The sequence below is a fragment of the Mycteria americana genome, chromosome 6 (assembly GCF_035582795.1).
Source record: "Mycteria americana isolate JAX WOST 10 ecotype Jacksonville Zoo and Gardens chromosome 6, USCA_MyAme_1.0, whole genome shotgun sequence".
NCBI classification, from domain to species: domain Eukaryota; kingdom Metazoa; phylum Chordata; class Aves; order Ciconiiformes; family Ciconiidae; genus Mycteria; species Mycteria americana.
Genome location: NC_134370.1, coordinates 53,895,862 through 53,914,394, shown reverse-complemented (window position 1 = coordinate 53,914,394; position 18,533 = coordinate 53,895,862). Strand labels below are relative to the sequence as shown.

General features: G+C 38.5%; 1 protein-coding gene across 9 annotated transcripts in view; it reads right to left on the bottom strand.

Annotated features, from left to right (window-relative positions):
* THSD4 (thrombospondin type 1 domain containing 4) overlaps positions 1-18,533 on the bottom strand; it is a 347,378-nt gene that overhangs the window by 284,888 nt on the left and 43,957 nt on the right. For all 9 annotated transcript variants that reach the window (XM_075505878.1, XM_075505877.1, XM_075505879.1 and 6 more), the window contains one exon: positions 4,821-5,250. In XM_075505878.1, coding sequence (XP_075361993.1) covers positions 4,821-5,250 — 430 coding nt within the window. The remainder of the gene's footprint in view (positions 1-4,820; positions 5,251-18,533) is intronic.

Below are 18,533 nucleotides of genomic sequence, written 5' to 3'. Positions count from 1 at the left end.
ACATTACAGAGTGCGCACATCCTTGCAGCACCCCATATCACTTCTGAAAAGACCTCTCTGGGAATTACTTTTTCTGTTCCATACAAAATTAAACATTTCTACTTCTACCTTTGTTAAAACTTGAAACATTGGAAATGTTTCATTTTCTATAGAGTGGAAAACTTTCAAAAGCGCTTGGACAGAATGCCAGCAAGCTGGTGAAATGGCCCAAGATCCCAGGTGCCAAGGGAGCCTGCCAATGCCTACCTATGTGCTTAGGTGACAGAAAAGCACATCGGGTTTTAATGGACTCAACACATTCCTGCAGAACATTTCAATTCTATTTAATTAGGGTTCTGCATCCAAAAAAGCCTTCCAATGGAAAAGTTTTAACTCACACCAGTCAAAATTAGTATCACCATCATTAATATTTTTTTTGAAAATTAAATATATTAATTTCTCCCATCATGATAGAGCTGGGCATTGGCCCTGAGCCTTTTACCTCACCTCATCTCTTCAACTGTAAAACCTCTTTCCATTTCCAAAATTGTCTTTTCAGGTATTTTGCATTCCCTGCTAAGGTGCCATTCTCAAGTGGTCTGCACACAGGAGCACAGATCCAAGTAGAGAACCCTTATTCAGAACCAAAAGCCGGATTTTCCAAAGCCGTGCTACCAGCCGTGCTACCATGCTACCAGCTGAAGAGTCATGATACGAAAGTAAAAGCAATCACTGTTTTCTGATCCTATCTAGATACTTCTCCAAAACACAACTGACTTCTTGCTAAGTAGCACTCACATAAGATACTGGGAAAGACAACATAGTCTAACTGGAGACATGACAGTAACCCACGTGAACCACTGGGCAAGCTAGCAACTGTGAATGAAACTGGACAAACTCAGCAAAACTTCATCCATAAATATCTCGCTGAGTTCTCAACAATGAGTCTTTCATACATTTTAGCTTGGTTTTTGCAAATTCATATACAAGTAAAGGTATAAACTTGGTCAAAAACATACCTCAATTCATAGCTAAAGACAATTTAGATTTTACATCCATTTTGCATTGCTCTTCACGGTGAAACTCATGTATGAATTTCTCTGCCTATTTTTTCATACTCCTTGCTGCACTGTAACTGAACCACCAAAACAATCACTATTTTATTTTACAGGTTTTCTAACCAGAGCTTTTAAGCGGTCATGATTACTATGTGACTTCAGACTCAACTGTATTGGTGCAATTTGGAAAGTGGGAACTGCAGAAGAGGAGAGGTAACAAGGTGTCAGGGTAAGCGGGGCCTTCTGCCCTGAACTCACCACCAAGGACAACATAGAATCATAGAACGGTTTGGGTTGGAAGTGACCTTTAAAGATCATCTAGTCCAACCCCCTGCCATGGGCAGGGACATCTTTCACTAGATCAGGTTGCTCAGAGCCCTGTCCAGCCTGGCCTTCCATGTTTACAGGGATGGGGCATCTACCACCTCTGAGCAACCTGTGCCAGTGTCTCACCACCCTCATCATAACAAATTTCTTCCTTATGTCCAATCTAAACCTACCCTCTTTTAGTTTAAAATGGTTGCCCCTTGTGCTGACACTACAAGCCTTGGTAAAAAGTCTCTCTCCATCTTTCTTATAAGCCCGCTTTGAGCACTGAAAGGCTGCAATAAGCTCTCCACATATTAAGGACAGAGACATACTAAGAATTGATGTCTTTACCAATACGCCATAATTCACTGTATGTCTGACAAAAAATAAAATAAATTGGATAAAATTGACTTGAAAAAGGGGCACTCTGTATCACCAAATTTACACTGCAAAACAAGTAGGCTTGAATGTCCAAAACCCTGAAAGCTTCCTTGCGCATACTGCCCAAGCAACCCTCAGCCTGAAGTTAATTTACAAATATATTCTCACACATTCAGACACTCACCAAGAGCTAGTGACTTGGCAATGCTAGAGACAATTAATAACAAAAAGTGCTCAGTAAACAAATGTTCCATTTGAGTTGCTCCCTTTGTTCTGGTGACAAACAACGCAAACAAGTTTGCTTTCAAATTCTACTTCACCCACGTGCCCATATAATTCTCTTTCCTTTAACGCAGGGGGAAGTAAGGAAGATTTACTCATCACTCCTCCCATCTGGAGGAATACAGACCACATTTGAAGAATTGTATTGTATTGCAAATAGCTTATGGTTTCAGTAAGATCTGTCAGTACTGTTTGTGTGTAAAGGACAGATGTTCACTGCCTGTTTCCTGCTGAAGGAGGTGACAGGCAGCTGTATATTCTGAGGTGAGCACGTACAAAGCCTATATGCAAGGTGCTGAAGAGGGGAAGCCACTTGTACAATAAGAAAATAGGTTTAACGACCTGCAGAAACACTTGAACAAACACAAGCACTTCCGAGGTTGTCCCTAACCAAAACCCGTAAGTTTAACTTTTATGAATCAAGCTGTCAGTCATATAAAATGAGTTCAGCTATTAATGAAAAAACAATAAATGTACAATAATGAGGAAATGACCTAATGGACCAAGGCAGATTGACTTAATTTGTTATTAATTAACTGCCCTTAGGAGAAACTGTAGAGGGAGTGGCCAAACACCAGGATAACCGTTAACAGAATGCTTTCCTCTCAATAAATGAGATTTTCATTTTTGGTATGCTCCAGGAAGAATTAAAAAAGAAAAAAGAAAAAGAAAGAAAAAAACACTGTTCTCTGCATGCTGGCAAGATGACTGGTACATGTCACTGCCGATAAATTAAATTAAAGCCCACGTGCAGAAGCATTTAATCAGGAAGAACAAGCAAAGTGAAACACTATCGGCCTTGTTTTGCTCTCATCCTGGCCTCTATAGTAAAACTGTTCTTAGCAACTTCTTTTTCATAATTATATTAATTACCACATTCTAGGGAGAAAAATAACCCTGAATAGCAATTACAGCTTCTCTGAGGGTAACAGCAGTGTTACTAAATAAAGAATATCACTATGAGTTCCATGCCTAGGAGGAGCTGCATCACCTACAATTTCTCTTTGTTATTAAAAGTCTCCTGTAATATAAATTATTATTTCTTTATAACTGCATTTATACATGCAACAATGGCAAAGATGCAGCAACAGTACGCTCGCCTGTTTTTTCCTCTTCATGTATTGAAGTCTTCTCTTTAAACCACAGTTTCTAAAATTAACATGAAAATATTTTCACTCCAGTTCCCCTACTACCAAAAGAAATTTGCCGATGGCCAGACCACTCATCATACTGACCTGCATGTCTTGCCACTGTCTAATTCACAAGCTCACAGCCCTCTTCTCTCTAGCCCACCTGTCATTCTCAACAAATTTCCTCTACAAACCTTCCTTCCCATACCTTGACCATCTGGGACTGCTTCTTTCTTCCACCTCATTTCCAACTTCCTCACCCCTTGCTCTCTGAAAAGAGATCTTTCCTGGCAATGATTTTGTTAAATTTCTTAAGTCAGGCAGAATACTGTCCAACTTTTTGCCTTGATGCAGTAAGGGATGAAATAAAGACTGGGACATTTGTGTATCACTTGGACACCAGTGAGCAAATTCGGCACAGAAAACTTTCCAAATTAATGCCCATGCACTAAGTTAATTTCCCATTTTCCTTCAAAAAACAGAAAGTGTTTTTCAAAAGAGCAATTTGTACCAGAGACTATTCTTAGAGGCTCAAACTAGCCCTTTCATGTTTTCCGTTTCAGACAAATACCCTAAAACTTCCTTGACATTAGGTCTCTTCAATCAACGGACTTTATTCATAAATAAAGCAAATGTAATAACTGCTACACTAAGAGGCCAAAAGGCACTCATCTGATTTGCTTAGGTCGTGCTTTTGTTATCCTGATCATATGTTCTGTTGCTACGTCTCCACTATACAGGCTTCCACTAAGTGAAATAGGATTTCTAAAAGGCAGAAGAATCAGATGTGTACCCACTCAGAAAAATATGGCTTGTTGTGTCAACACACTGAGACCATTCTTGAACATCCTGCTTCTAATACAAGCTGCTTTGAGTTTGTGACATTACGTTAGATTAGTAGCCCAAATAAGATGCAAATATTAGGAAGAGATACTTTATGAAATACTAAAATGACACAGCCAGAAACTGAAAATTTTAGCAGGATGAAAATTGCTTGTGGGGAGAAACAGCAAAACCTCACTAGCCTCCCACATACAATGGGAGACTGCCCCAGAGCATAGAGCTACACCCAGCCAAACATTTTTGAATTAAGTAATAACAAAGTTTTATTTAAAAATTAACACAGAACAGATTTTCTCTCCAATAAACTAGGAAGCCAAAATCAAAGCATGTAGAGCTTGAATGCTGGTAAAAGTAGCATGTATCATAGAATGCACACAGCACCATGGAAAGATATAGGAGTGATCTAGGCTACTGGGTGCTGGCTCTAAATCCTATTTAGAGCATGACTAGCATTCCCAAAAGGATAGCCTTATCTTATGGGATTGAGAAGTAGGGAGCCTTCATAACGTGGTCTACCCCAACTCCATTTTTCCGTTTGTTACATGGAAAAATATTAAACTTGTCTGTGACTTAGTTTCTCCCTCTATTAAATTAGAATGGTACGTATTGGTAGGTTTAGTGACTGCTTAAAATCCTTGAAGGTACGGTATTAGGTAACTATAATATTATGCATCTACTTTCAGTATTCCCTAAGACACTTTAAAATAAGTTCACAAAAAAATTCATTAAATTAATAAAAAACAATGTTCAACTTAGCTTCTTGACTATGTGAACATTTAGCATACTAGGGAAAACCAACAGCTGTCCAACAATTTATATATAGGAAAACCAGACTTACATTTGTGTTGCAGAGTTTATATTGCTTGTAGGTGCCAATGCACACAATTGCTGCAGCCCTTTGAGGCTGGGGCTGACCCTGGACTGCCTGGTGTGATGCAGACCCGTGATGGTTTGAGTCACTGCTGTGAAACAGGCTTTGAGATACAGGAAATGAAGATGACTGATAAACTGAGGGTCCCAGGACTTGATGTCCAGCCTGAGGCCCACTTTCTTCTTGATAAAGACTCCCATGTTGAAGTGAAGGACTAGCTGCCTGGCTGTAAGTGTTCATGAGACTTGGACTCTGATGAAATACATGGTTCCTTGATGACTGTCGCTGCCTCCGAAGTTTCTGAGGCTGCTGACCAGTATCAGTTTGTAAAGGTAAAATGTATGGCACTTTTCCATATCCATACTTTCCTGGACCAATAGGATTTCTGTTTCTGCTTCTAAAAACAGAGAAAGAGAGAGAAAACAGTTACTGTATTCATAAGTGAAGGAGCAGTTATATACTTATATGATTTATTTGTCAAAGTTATTCACTGCAAAGCAACAGGTAACCAGAAATTTCAATCTGTTTTACAGAAAATATGTACAAGCTGTAGTCTTGCTTGGTGTATTGGGAATCTCTGAAGAAGTCTACCGGTTGAACTAAACCCCGGGCCCTCTTTGGCTGAGAGTCACATGGGAAGTCACTTAGTTTCAACTAGCAAAGGCAAATGGTTCGGTATGGTATAAAGTAGCAGTTTGAGGGGAGGTGGTTGTTGTTCTTTTAATCCGTAGGACTCTCCTTTAAAATGGAATTTCAGAGAATCAAAGCTGTATATTCCTAAAATTCATAACCATGTTTCTGAGGAGCTTGAGATACATAACAGCAGGAAATCCCTACTGTGGATTTGAGTAATGACAGAAGAAAATTTAAATTCATATGGCAAAGATCATTAAACATTTTGTATCCACTTAAGAGGCCTCCTGTGGTTCTGCTTCATTTGCTACTTAAGAAATAAAGATGGAAACAGAAAAAGGATAAGGAACACCAAAATATTACTGAAAAACCTCTGGAAAAGATGACAAATGCAGGAAAATATTCTTATTATGGTACACAGTTTATTTTCTCTTCTTTGGCTAGCAGATTTACTCTTTTTTTTTTTTTTTAATATACAAAGTATGGATTAGCAATACATTTAATTAATAAGTCATGACCTCCCAATTTGTTGTCAGGATAAAAGCCCACCTTTCACTGTACATTACTAAAACATTACACAAGAGCTTGACAGCCCCAGCAGTAATCACAGAAGTTTCAGGTCTGCTCTCTTGAGCACAGATTTCTTACTTACTGAAGACCCTGTGTTTTGGGCCATATTACAGCTGTACCAGCACTCTCAAACAAGTGGTACTCCTTGGAGGGTAGTTTTGTCCTCTGCACACTCACAGCAACACAACGGACTCAGTCTAGAAACTCAGCTCCAAATTACAAGTGAAAAATCACAAAATTAATAATACCACATTTGGGTCATACATTCAAGAGGGTTAATCCTGGAATTTTATCTGCAAGCAATAGGCTCATTTGCATTTGCTTTTCTTGTCGTCCTGTACAGCTCAACATCGCATCAGGCCTTGATTTCTAGTGCTGCAGTCTGAAGAATAAGTTGGCAAAAAAAGATTTCTTCCAGTTCAGAGCAATGTGTGAATACAGCTGTTTTGGGTAACCTTTGCAGCTCAGGAAGGGAGACACCACTAAAAGAAGGTCATTTTCTTTCTGTCCATAAAATGTATTTATATTTTTTAATATATACAAAATAGACTTGAACTGCAGTGAAAACCGGAGGTTATAAATTGACATACTTATTTTCTAGAAACTGAAGTGTTCCAGATGTCAGACGGCCACCAGATCAAAGAGACTTTTCTTTGAGCTTGTTTTTTCTTGTGTTTGTTTTCTTCCCAAGTCCTATATTCTCCCAAGACTCTTCTTACATGGGAACCTTGGAAGTCATTTACTTAACATTCTAGCTTTATGGCCACGTGGGGCTTTTAATCAGTCTTCCTGGCTCAAGGATGTGTGAACAAGAGTGTTGATTTACCCTGGCAGATAAGCGACCAGCACTCTTGAGCTGTTTATACCTGTTAATCTGTTCTGTGACCGTGATGGTCATTGTTGAGGTAGGTTTTGGTAGTTACAGTAGAGAAAATTAGTATAATGCTTTTTGGCATTAAGGGAGGGGAAAAAAGCTTCCTGTAAGCGGACAGGAGAGGAAAGAAAGAGAAATTATGAATGAGAATTATTTCAGAAGTTGAGACTAAAACCAACTTGATTTAAATGAGCACAGTTTTGTGTTGGGTTTTTTGGTTTTGGGGGTTTTGTTTTGTTTTTTCCCCCTTCTGTTGCTGCTGTTGATTTTTAACATAACTCTTCATTTCTGAGCAAGAGCAAAACAAACAAAAAATCTTCCTTCAGATTTCTAGTAATATTCTGCACTCTGAAAACACTTTGGTATCATAGTTGTCATGAAGCATCTTAGATTTTGGAGCAAATTGGTTCATCTTGGAAAACAGATACAACTCCTTATTTTTACTTGCTCCCGTCTCTAATGATTCTTACAGACAGCGGTTTTCTTCTCAACCTGACCACACCAAATTTGAAGTGTCTGCGGTATGAACCTTGGCAAGAACTCCTGGCATTGAGGAAGTAACTGCTTCATTGCAGGGAGCACAGACTGCATGAGGTGGTGTTCGCAGGGGTGGACAGAGGGTGGCAGGTCTACTGAAATTAGCCTTTCGAATGTATCATCCACAGTCAGGTTGCTTGCATTTTTCATCAACAGGAGGAGAAAGTTGCATAATAACTGACCAATAATCCATGTGCAGATCAGTGGAATGGTAGGAATATGTCTCTGTCCCAGCCTTCTGAATCCGAAATCCTTTGCAGCAACAAGCACTAGACTCTTCCAGAGAGGAACACCTAGATGCATCATCCAACCCACCTGGAAGAACTAGGCAACTCCTGCCTGGCAAACTAGGAGAGATCACGCAAAAGGTCAAAAATGAGGCTGATGTTTGACTGTTAATCTTCAGTTCAGGGTCAGAACTAAATCAGAACTAAAAAGAACTGAAGGACATACAAGAAATGGTGACATAAATTAGGACTCTTCAGCCTGGAAAAAATTATGAAATGGGCATATAGTAGTCTTAAACATAGAATGACTAGTATCTGAAAGAAGGACTCATTGTTGAAGGCAGCAAGTGTCCAAAAGATGCTGGAATCTCATCAAATTATTTGCAAAAATTAGAAAAACTAGATTTTCAGGGAAGCCAGAGTTTTTTTCTTGTAAAATGGTTGATCACTGCAACAAACATATAACAACAGCACCTAAGAAGTGAAAGCAGTAACAACATTCTTACTGTTAGTTCCTGTCTCACCTTGGCTTCTTTTCCTACACTGTAACTTGGAATTGTTGCTAGAGTCCTCACTGGTGAAGAAATGAGGCACCATTTCTGGTAGCCCAAGTTTCCAGCACCCTTATGATGACATGCCTGTGGTTGCACCAAGGCTCATCAGGGGTGAGTCCTCTCCTTTGCCTCTTCCCTCGTAACAGTTAGGGCCAGCATAACCCAAAACATGGCTGTGTACCACTGAATACAAGTTTCAATTTGCTCAGCTTGTCCAGTAATTATGACCTGGAATTTTCATGGGAACACACTTCCTCTGAAATGGAAGGTTAACTTTTTGTAGCCGGGAACATCACATTTCTTTCAACATACAAACTTCTGGAAACAAAGTGTAACACAACCTCTAATTATTAACATCTTTATCAGTGTTCATGCATTCATTTAAATCAATATTGCCTGGACTGAAACTGTTCTGAGCACTGCCTGTTTTGCCTTAAAGCATCTTTCATTCACACTTGGCAACATCCTTATAAATCAGGAATGCAGTTTGATGAAATGTAATAAAGAAGCTTGTAAAAATAGCTTGGTGGTAATTAACTTTTATAATTCTTGGGGAGCGTCAGGCAGAATTTATGACGTCATGCAGCAATGAGGGAGGGAGTGTTATGTAGGTCCATACAAAATGAGAAAACAATGGGGAAAGGGGAATCAGGGAAAGGAAAGAGGGAGGAAAAATCAGACAAAATCTACCATTAACTTAATACTCAGAATTAAACTAACCTTGCTGACACTGTTTGCTTTATGCTAAATCAACCCAGCTTTGATATTCTGGTAGGAGATGGAAGTAGGTCAAGCCCTGATGGCTTGTTAGGAGTTTTCAGTTGCCAGCAGGACTTTTTCTTACCTGTCATTCATTATGATTACCTATATTCATTATAAGCCACGTAACTCACTCCTCCCCACAGCATGGCTTGGAAGCTCCTCCTTATTGGTCTTTTTTTTTTTTTTTTTAATGCACAGTATCATGACCAGGTCAGAGTTGGGATGCACTCTCATTTAATGCAACAGGTAAAGGAGGAAAAAAGAATTAGCAAGTAATAGCACACCCCTAAGCCTTGTGCCTACTTAGCCAGACCTAAGCTAGTGTGAGATTTTGCAGCATTAGACTTTACATACCCAGGTATGCTAAAAACCAACAGAGTCATCCTTCTTAATGTAGCAATGGTTAAGAAAAGCATTTGGATAGGATGTTGAGTATGTGTTCCTACAGGAGTGAAGTTGAGTGTATGAACCACAGTCAATAGCTCTCAGATAAACTCTGAAAATCCAGTTTGAGCAAGATCTGAGTTTTAGACTCTGAGTTTTAGACAACTTTGACAAAGCTTTTCCAGCAAGGTGTTAGATTCTGTCTTTACAAGTCCGTGGTTCCCCAGCATTAACAGAAATAATTACGAGATTCTGGCAGCAGAATGGAGCCCCACCAGCACAATTCCTAAAATAGCTGTACTTAGAAAGGATTCTAATATATTTCCAAAACCTGCAACATGCTGCACTGCACTGACATATCAAGGATATGACTGCATCAATAAAAACTCTTCACATACCCTATATGAAAACAGCAATAAGAAATAATGCTTAGGTTCCTTCTGATAAACACAGTCCCTGTAGAGCAGATAATTGTTTATAGATGGATTTACTCAGGTATTAAAACCATAAGGTGGAGCACTGATCATGAGAAGGATTGCAGGGTTGAACTCTGATAAATATGAGAAGTCAACTACTGGCACTAAGATACAAGCATTATCACGCCCAGAACTGAAGCAGTTAAAGTAACACTTTACTGCTCATTTAACTATACAATAAATACTTAAAAATCAAAAGAAACCCAACTCCCAGAGAGGAGAAAACACCAATTGTTTGAAAATCAGGTGACAGGAAAAAGAAGCCTGGGACTTTATTGTGCAGGCTTACTCAGTGTTTCTCACTTGTGTAAATCCAGTGCTCTGTCTGCACATGCTTGGGCCCTTCAGGAAGTTATCAATTACCTTTTACATCAATCTTTTCAAAAGCAGTCCCCTTTTCAGCTGAACCAAATATGACTGCATTAGCAGAACAGTCATGCTAATTCTCCATTGCCTGTAAATTAACATTCATAGTTGGAAATTTAATAGGTTTGTCAGGTGTACTTCCTTCTCAGGGTCCATACAGTCCTTAGATGTGCAGAGACAACTTCCATAAGCTACGTCCATATCCTACATCTGTTTCATTTGGAGAAAAGTTTCTCCTCCCAGATCAGCCACATCAGCTCCGGTAGAGAAACAACATGCTCCCAAGTTTCTCATATGCTAGGCCAGTTAATTTTACACGAGGGCTTTTGGCTGCATATCTTTATGTCAGTCAAATTTCTACCACTGCTGATCCACTCATGTTAATAAAAGTATTTAATGTAGGTCAAGCCTTTTATTTAATTGCTTCTAATAAAAAGATATCAGCCAACGATTGTCTACAATACTTTGCATAGAGAAAGGTCCTAAATACCCCTTCAAGAATTAGAAGCAACAGAAAGGAAGAAGTATCAAAAAGGCAAGGATAATTAAATCTCACCAGCTCCATCACCTGTTAGGCTCTCTGGCCAAACTGTCTAGTGTATCAAATAAACACTTAATAATAAAAAGTTGTTCAGTTCTTTACTGGATTGAAGAAAAGAAAGAGGGAATAAAAAGAGGAAAAGAAGTATTCAGTAACATTTGCAGTCAGTTACGATGAAGACTGCATGTACTATGGACAAGCAAAGGGAGAAAAAATGCCACCAAGAACAGAGTTATCTAAAGGCAAATTACTGCTTAACAGAAAAAAATACGTTTAAAAGCAAGTAGCTGCATTAAGTGTTTCATGTCAGATCATAGCCAGCAGACATCTCTGCTCTATTGGTTCATCTCAAGTAGAGGCATAACAGCTGTATAATGCAGATCTGGCAATCTTCTTTCTTTGGGCATAATTCTCATAAACACACACACCTCCCTGATTGTTCAGACAAATCTGTTTAGCACTTTGATAACAAAAATGATGGGCCCCTTTAAACTTAAGCCAACCTAAATATATTCTTGAATTAAAAAATACATTTGCCCAGGCAAGTATGAAAATCAGGTTTTGTGCTATTAGTGTAAGGATTGTAGCAAACATTTTAAAATAATTATTATTAGCTAGTATTCTTATTGGTCTAACTATTAACAATTTCTCTCATACTGAGGATAAGACAGCTGAGAATAGTGAGAACTGGCTCCTCGCAGCACATTTTGAGTGACAAAAAGGAATTTTGTTGTAGTAGCTTTTTCTCATTTTAGCCACAAGCATACCTGTGCCTTGGTCAGCAAATAAATGCATTGTCACTGCCTCATAGAGTTTATGCTAAGAACAATGCTTTGAACCTCAAGTGTTCTTGAGGTTCACTAAGAATGAAGTACTTTCGGAGCTGGTGGGCTGGTCATTTATATTGAATAGAAACCCTCTTTGAACCAAGGATGTGCAGCATCTTTAAAATACACAAGTAAGATTACAGATTTCCCGGGCCTCCACCTGTTCTCTTAAGTGCTCTTTACAAAGCCTCTCTCCAACATACCTTTTTCATTTTTTTCCCTTTTTTCATCACTTCCTTTCTCTTTACATTTCTCCCACCATTCTCTAAACAGAGGTTCCCTGGCTCACTTCCAGCTGAAGCATAACTTGTTTTCTTTCTGTTCTGATGTCAGACAGAATAAAGAATGTATTTTACATGAGCTTTGCAGCATTTCATTCAACTTATCTCCTAGTATCAAAATACTTCTCTTGTAAATGAAAAACTGCAAGGTTGAACATTAGCGAAAACTCTCATTTATGACACCGCAGAAGACTTGTTGTCCTACTGGTGGAATGTTTTCTTAGAACGAACTCAAAGAAACTGCCAGTTTCCCTCATTTTGAATTCACAACTTTTCACTCTGTTTCTCAAGGAGTAATGTAATGTTCTGGGAGGGTAACAGCCTTCAGCTACCAGTTTCACCAGGGATGAGGAGGAAAAACTGCACAAGAATTGCAGGCTTCATGATACTTTTTTTCAAAATTTTCTCTTGTCTATTGGCAGAAATTATTCCATAAGCAGAGGAAGACAGTTTTCTTCCCTGCATGCCCAGCCACAACTACCACCGTAATGAAAGACAGCAGAATCTCATCACAGAGCATTTGGATAGATGTGAAACCAACGCTTAGCACTTTCTTTCAATTTTCTTGAGAGCTTGGTCAAGTTGGAAGCTTTTTTCAAAATCTTCAGAGGCTTGCTTTACCAGCAATCCTGTCCTGGAATTAACAGATAAGTCCTCCAATATGCTAAGGAAACTCATCTCATCAGTGAGTCTGGTCTAACTGCACATGTAGCCTGACGCTGCTCTGGGTGCCCAGGACCCAAGCATTCTTCAGGTTCTTGTGTATTCTTCTCACTTGGGAATTAAGCAGTTGCCTATAATCTAATCACTGAAGTGTTGCTGGCTGTATTTTTGTCCTATCAACACAGCAATCAATCCACAGCTAGCACCTACTCAAGCTGAACTTAACAGTGATCTATCATCAGAAACAGAGGTCTATGTGCAAGACGAAAGTGGGAGAAAAGACAGAAGAAAGAGTGACTTATAGGTTTATTTCCCAAATGATATTCCACATTATGTACCACTGCAAAATGTGTTTTAAATTATACTGATTTGTGCTTTTGCATTGCAGTTATTAATTTCTATTAAAAAAATGCTCCAAAAGTGCATTTCTTTGATTCCCACTAGAACCTTAGTTCTAAAGGAGCTCAGTCCCCTTCAATACTTACCAAAGCTCTTTAGCTTAAATTGAAGTCCTACTACCCATCATGGTTTTAACAGGACTATACACATGCTTAAGTTAGTAGGCCCCATCCTCTTTAACTAAATCAATTGCATATATTCTAACTTAATTAAATCTATTTCTGTGGATAAGTATACCACTATTTAACCTAATATTTTAGATCATCGCAAAATATCTATTTAGCAGCATTACATCACTGTAATTGACAGCTTTTAAAGGACACTACCCACTTACACGGAGTTCAAGTATTTAATATAGTTAGAGTTGCCTTGATTTTGTTTCTGAAGACCTGAAAGTGATTTATTAGCTATTCCTGTCAGTAATGAAGTTATTGAAATATCACTCCAATATTTAAAATGTAATTAAGAAAAAAAAATAAAGGGACACCAAGAAGTCTTTGCAGACACAAAACTTCAACTTCAAATGGAAAAAACAGGTCCTAATTACGTAAGTTTCTGTTAACAGGATAGGTACGGGTATATATATTTTTAATGTACTTTATTATTTTTATTACTCCTAAAATAGTATCCCTAAAATAATTTCATATATCCATTTTTAATCCCTGGCACTTCCTCCATAATTCAAAACTGTAACTGGCCTACAACTGTTCTATTCAATCATTTACTTTCCAGCCCTCCTACCCCTTTTAATTTTCTTTGATGTTTTATATATTCTTAGGCACACAGTTAACAAGGTTTACTTTAAAAAAGACTGTCCACCATGCATTTTTGGCCTCCTTTTCTTAAGTTTAAGTCACAAAATAAACCGTCTTATCCTGGTCATAACTGCTATCAAGTTTATACCTCACAGTATTTTATTTTAGCAGATTCTTTCACAAGAATAATTTTTAACAAAAGTGAATGATTTACTGGTTCTGGGAGTATATTTCCACCTACTCAAAAGGGAGAGCTCTCGACAGTCGGGTTGATTCACATCAAAAGCCATTATGTATCGCCTCTCAGTACTGTAGCATAGCCCTGTGCAGCTTTGCATTCCATGTACTCACTTTTCACCAGCTCTAAATCAATCTGGAGAAAATCACTTAAACATGAATGAAAGAAGGGAGCCCTTTGACTCTGTTTTATGTTATGAAAATGCATACCTATCTGCTCACTGACCTAGAAAACAGCCTTAAAGCGGTGAGCAGTTATCTTTGTCAAATGTTTGGTCACAAGAGTTAAACCACCCCTTCCAAGAGTGTATTACCCATTGGAATGTGGAGCCATCATCACAAATTTCTTTTGCCACTTATAGCATATTATTCTTGTGATTCTTATAGCATATTATTCACACTTCATCAGCACATTTCATTGCAATTAAATCGGTGTAGGCATTCACTTCATTTTACTGATTGTCATTATCAAGGTAACTAAAACAATGGAACTAACTAGTTTGGTTTACATTTCTGGTAACTTTGGTAACCACACCATGATTTATGGATATTCACTACTTCCCATGTATTATATGAGTGTTAAAACTATTGTGAGCATATTTGACCTAAAAATTTCAACTGCTAGAAGACACAGAGTAACAAACTATACCTAAAAAGTGCATCTTCTGTAGGAAAATGGATTATACCACAGGGGTGATTCTTCTCTCATTTCTGTATTATACTAGGGGCAAAAAATATTTACATTTTTCTGACAGCAGAATTAATGAATAAGGTCACTATGTAAATTGCCTCTTGGGAACAGGTTTAATTAATTGGATTAATATAAGAGAGATACATGTGGACTATCTTAAAGGAAATTTTCCATCCTCAGAGATCACCACTAACATCCCAGTCTAGCATAGCTGCAATATGCCCAGTACAATAACTTACTATATTGGCTTTTGCTGATCACCCAGCAAGTGCTATATAACCTCATTTATGTCACTGTCAACACCGAGATAGGACTGCAGAATTTGAAGCAAAATACTACAGTCCTCTTCTGCTACAAGTTGAATTAATGCCTCTGATCCCAGGAAATTTAGTTACAAGTCTACAAGTTTTTCCCCTTAGCTTCATCTTTAAGGTTTGACTGAATAATGTAACCATGCAGCTGGCAGGTAAAAAAGCACAAATTCAAGGCAAGTAACCACCAGAACTCAGTCTGCTGAGATGCATTACAACTGTGATGGGAGCTTTGTTGTGTTTCCACCCCTTACTGACCAGGCAATAATTCACTGGCAAAATGCACTGTCTCACATCTGACCGAATGCTAGCAGCGTTTTCACTTCCCCTCCCCTCCTTCAGTCAACCCACTTCAGGAAGGGTTGAAATGTTCAGCGGTAAGATTAAGAAAGCTTCTCGGGTGGCTTGCAATTATAGTATCATGTTAGGTTTTTATTTTTGGTAATACCATTCAAAGAGTGCTCACAGTAGCATAATAAAAACTGATACTAATTAGTTAATAATAAGTGAGACCTAGAGCATATCAGAGGGATTAATAACCAGATGGGAGGTGGGACAGCACAAAGTCAGCCTGAGGCCACAACCACCCCAGCTAGCTATTCATTTTGCCAGGAAATACCTCACGTGATCTTTATTGCTATTAGAACCTGTTTGGAATTTTATTCAGAAGGAAAATAAACATCTCTCTCATATGACTTTAAATCCCCCAAGTGCTACCAAAATTAATTCTTTTATTACTATTGCTGCTCTTAGAGTTTTCTGGAAAATTTATCCTGAGAAAAGGATCAAACCCTTCTCCCTCTGTCTTCCTCCTGCACATGCACCAAGCCCCAATAAGCTTTTATAACCATATTGGGTTTGGGGTAAAATGCATCACATTTTCATTCTATTAGAGAAATAATGAAAGGAGGGATGGCTAAGTACTTGAGCTGGGTTTCATTCCAAATATTAAGAAAAGGAAACACCCATGCCAATAAATATAAAGCCTCAGAACTTGAGAAAATACCTTCTTGAACCTGAAGGTCCAGCAATCACACATTTGTACACCTCTATGAACCGGAACTGAACAGAACAGCTCACAAAAATTACATCAGAACACACAGCTAATGATGCTTAAATTGGTTAAGGAAATAACAACTGAATTGTCCCTTTAAAGGTTAATTGTAGACCTGCCAACTGAGTGACCTACATTTTCCTGGTCAAAGCACCTGTGAGAGAGGGCAAAAGAAATACTTTCAGAAAGGAAATTCTGTTTTGACATTAAACGATACGCTCTTCCTTTTCATTGCTCACAGGCCTCGAAATGCAAACTGTCCCTATACAGGGTACAAAGCAGCACAGCAGACTTTCACGTCAGCTGCTGGCCGCAGAATAAAGACTACAGAGCTATAGCCATGTGAGAAGTTGATGATTTTTGGATTATTTCCTCAGTGCAAATCTTTCCTCTCATTCCTCTTCCAAATACAAAAAGAGCTTTACGGAAGGCTTTTCCTTATTAACATATTTCTTTAAACTTGCACTATTTATGCAAGCCTGCTTTACTTATTTCATTATTCTGGTGATAAATGTAAATTTTTCTTTCTGCTCCTATGAACCACGTACAAAGTACACGTCGTGCTTACAGAAGTGGACACAAAAGTTTTGCTGTTCCACCAGGAAAGTCCACTTGTAGAGAAAGTGAAGGTGGCAGTTGTAAGAATCCTAACACTCAGCACATCTATGTAAAGTTGCGGTCTTCTCTATCACCAAAACAGAGAATTGGAAATGCAACATTTAAGTACCACCAAAACCTAGTCCATGAATGATATTTCCTTTTGAGATGTGTTTTCTCTCTTAAAGCATGTTATCCTTTTGCGTGCCCTTATTACTTTTCCACATGTGCTTCTCTATAAAGATGTCTAAATGCTTTGATATTTTTTCCCTATCTCCTCATTCCTGTTTGTTCTTATTGTATGGTATGCTCCACGTATTTTATCTAGGTGAAATAAAAAACAAGGCTGTGCTAACGGGAACTCAACTCTTCAAAGCTGAGAAGAGGTCCCTTCCTTTGCCAGTGGACAACCCAGAGAAGCATCAGCTTTCTTTTTGTGTTTCCATCCTCATTCCAGTGACTGACTAATTTCCTAACACATTTCAATTACGCAAAAACTCTACTTACAGCACTATGATAAAAAGGGGAGCACTTAAACTGTTTAAATTAGGCTTCTAATTGTAGGTGCCTCAAATCTCTCTCTCCCTGAGCTTCATGTGCAGCCCTGGTTTCTAAAGCCTAACTGAATCATATGTGAACTAACTTTCAAAAGCTGAAAATGTGAATATCCTTTTCACAGACAAGGTATGTCAAAATTTATGATATATAAGTTATATTTTGAATTTTGCTAAAGAAACGGAACAGTTCTTTGTCAGCTGCCTGGAAGCAATCAGAGAACTTTTCCACTTGTTGCTAAATGATACAAACATATTTGGCTGCTTTGAGGGACTGCTGTTGCTGTCAAAACATATTTGCCTTGGAAGCCATCCAATTTCATCTTGCCATGATATCAAATGTGAGCTTATCTCAGTCACAAATGTCCATTCCTCTTTTATTGTTTTATGGAAGTCTGCTAAAATTCCAGCTTTTACATAAAGTCCAGTACAGTAAATAGGAATACCTCAAACAGTTTCCACTGACTGTACATATTGTGAAAACACAGATGTTATTTTCTTTTAATAGCCTGACACCAATTTCCAATATAGCCCATTTAGTGAACATTGAACACTGTTCTACAGTATAAAAACCATGTCTAGAGTAAGTTACATTTTGAAATCCATTTTCCATATATCTGATAGAACCAGTAATCTCCTTTGTAAAGAAGGTTTGCACTCTGGATTTTGTAAATTAAGGAAAACTATTAGGTTTGTCATTCTAATAATTTCATTTTCAAATAACATTTTTTGTTCTCATTCTGTTTTTACAGTCACCACCAAAGAATCTGAAAGTTATGCAATACAACAGACTTTAAAGCCACCAGGGACCCTCCTAACACAGGATGGAAGTAACTTATTACGCAAATAAGATTAAAACACTGACCTTGAATCCACAGTCTTTTGCCAAGGGGCAGTGTGTGTGTGGGGGTGGAAAATCAACTGTGGTACAGAAGCTTGCACTGTACTTAGGAAAGCACAAGAATTTTCAAAAGCAAAGACCTCCATCATACAGGAAAGTGGAGGCACAATGGACGTTATGATCATTTTAATATTTCATATGGCAAGGCATTTATTAGGAAGTAACATAGCTTCACTTCTGCACACAGTCAATATTATTTTCTGCTCATTGTCCTCTCATGTTCCAGCCATAACTGCAGTGATTGTTTCAAACTGTTCCAGTCTCTCCTGGCCTGCAGAGGCCACCACAGCAGCAAGGGATAGCCTGCGGGGATGGAAGCCCAGCTGTGCCAGCAGCCTGGCAGCGGGTCTGCTGCAGAGGCCAGGCCAGCTGGGATTCCCTTGGAGACTGAGGGTGCCAAGGGGCTGGAGTAAACAGGCTTTGAATGACTTTGTGCTGACGGTTCAAGGCCAGGCTTCCAATACTAGTAATAACCCAGCTATGTAC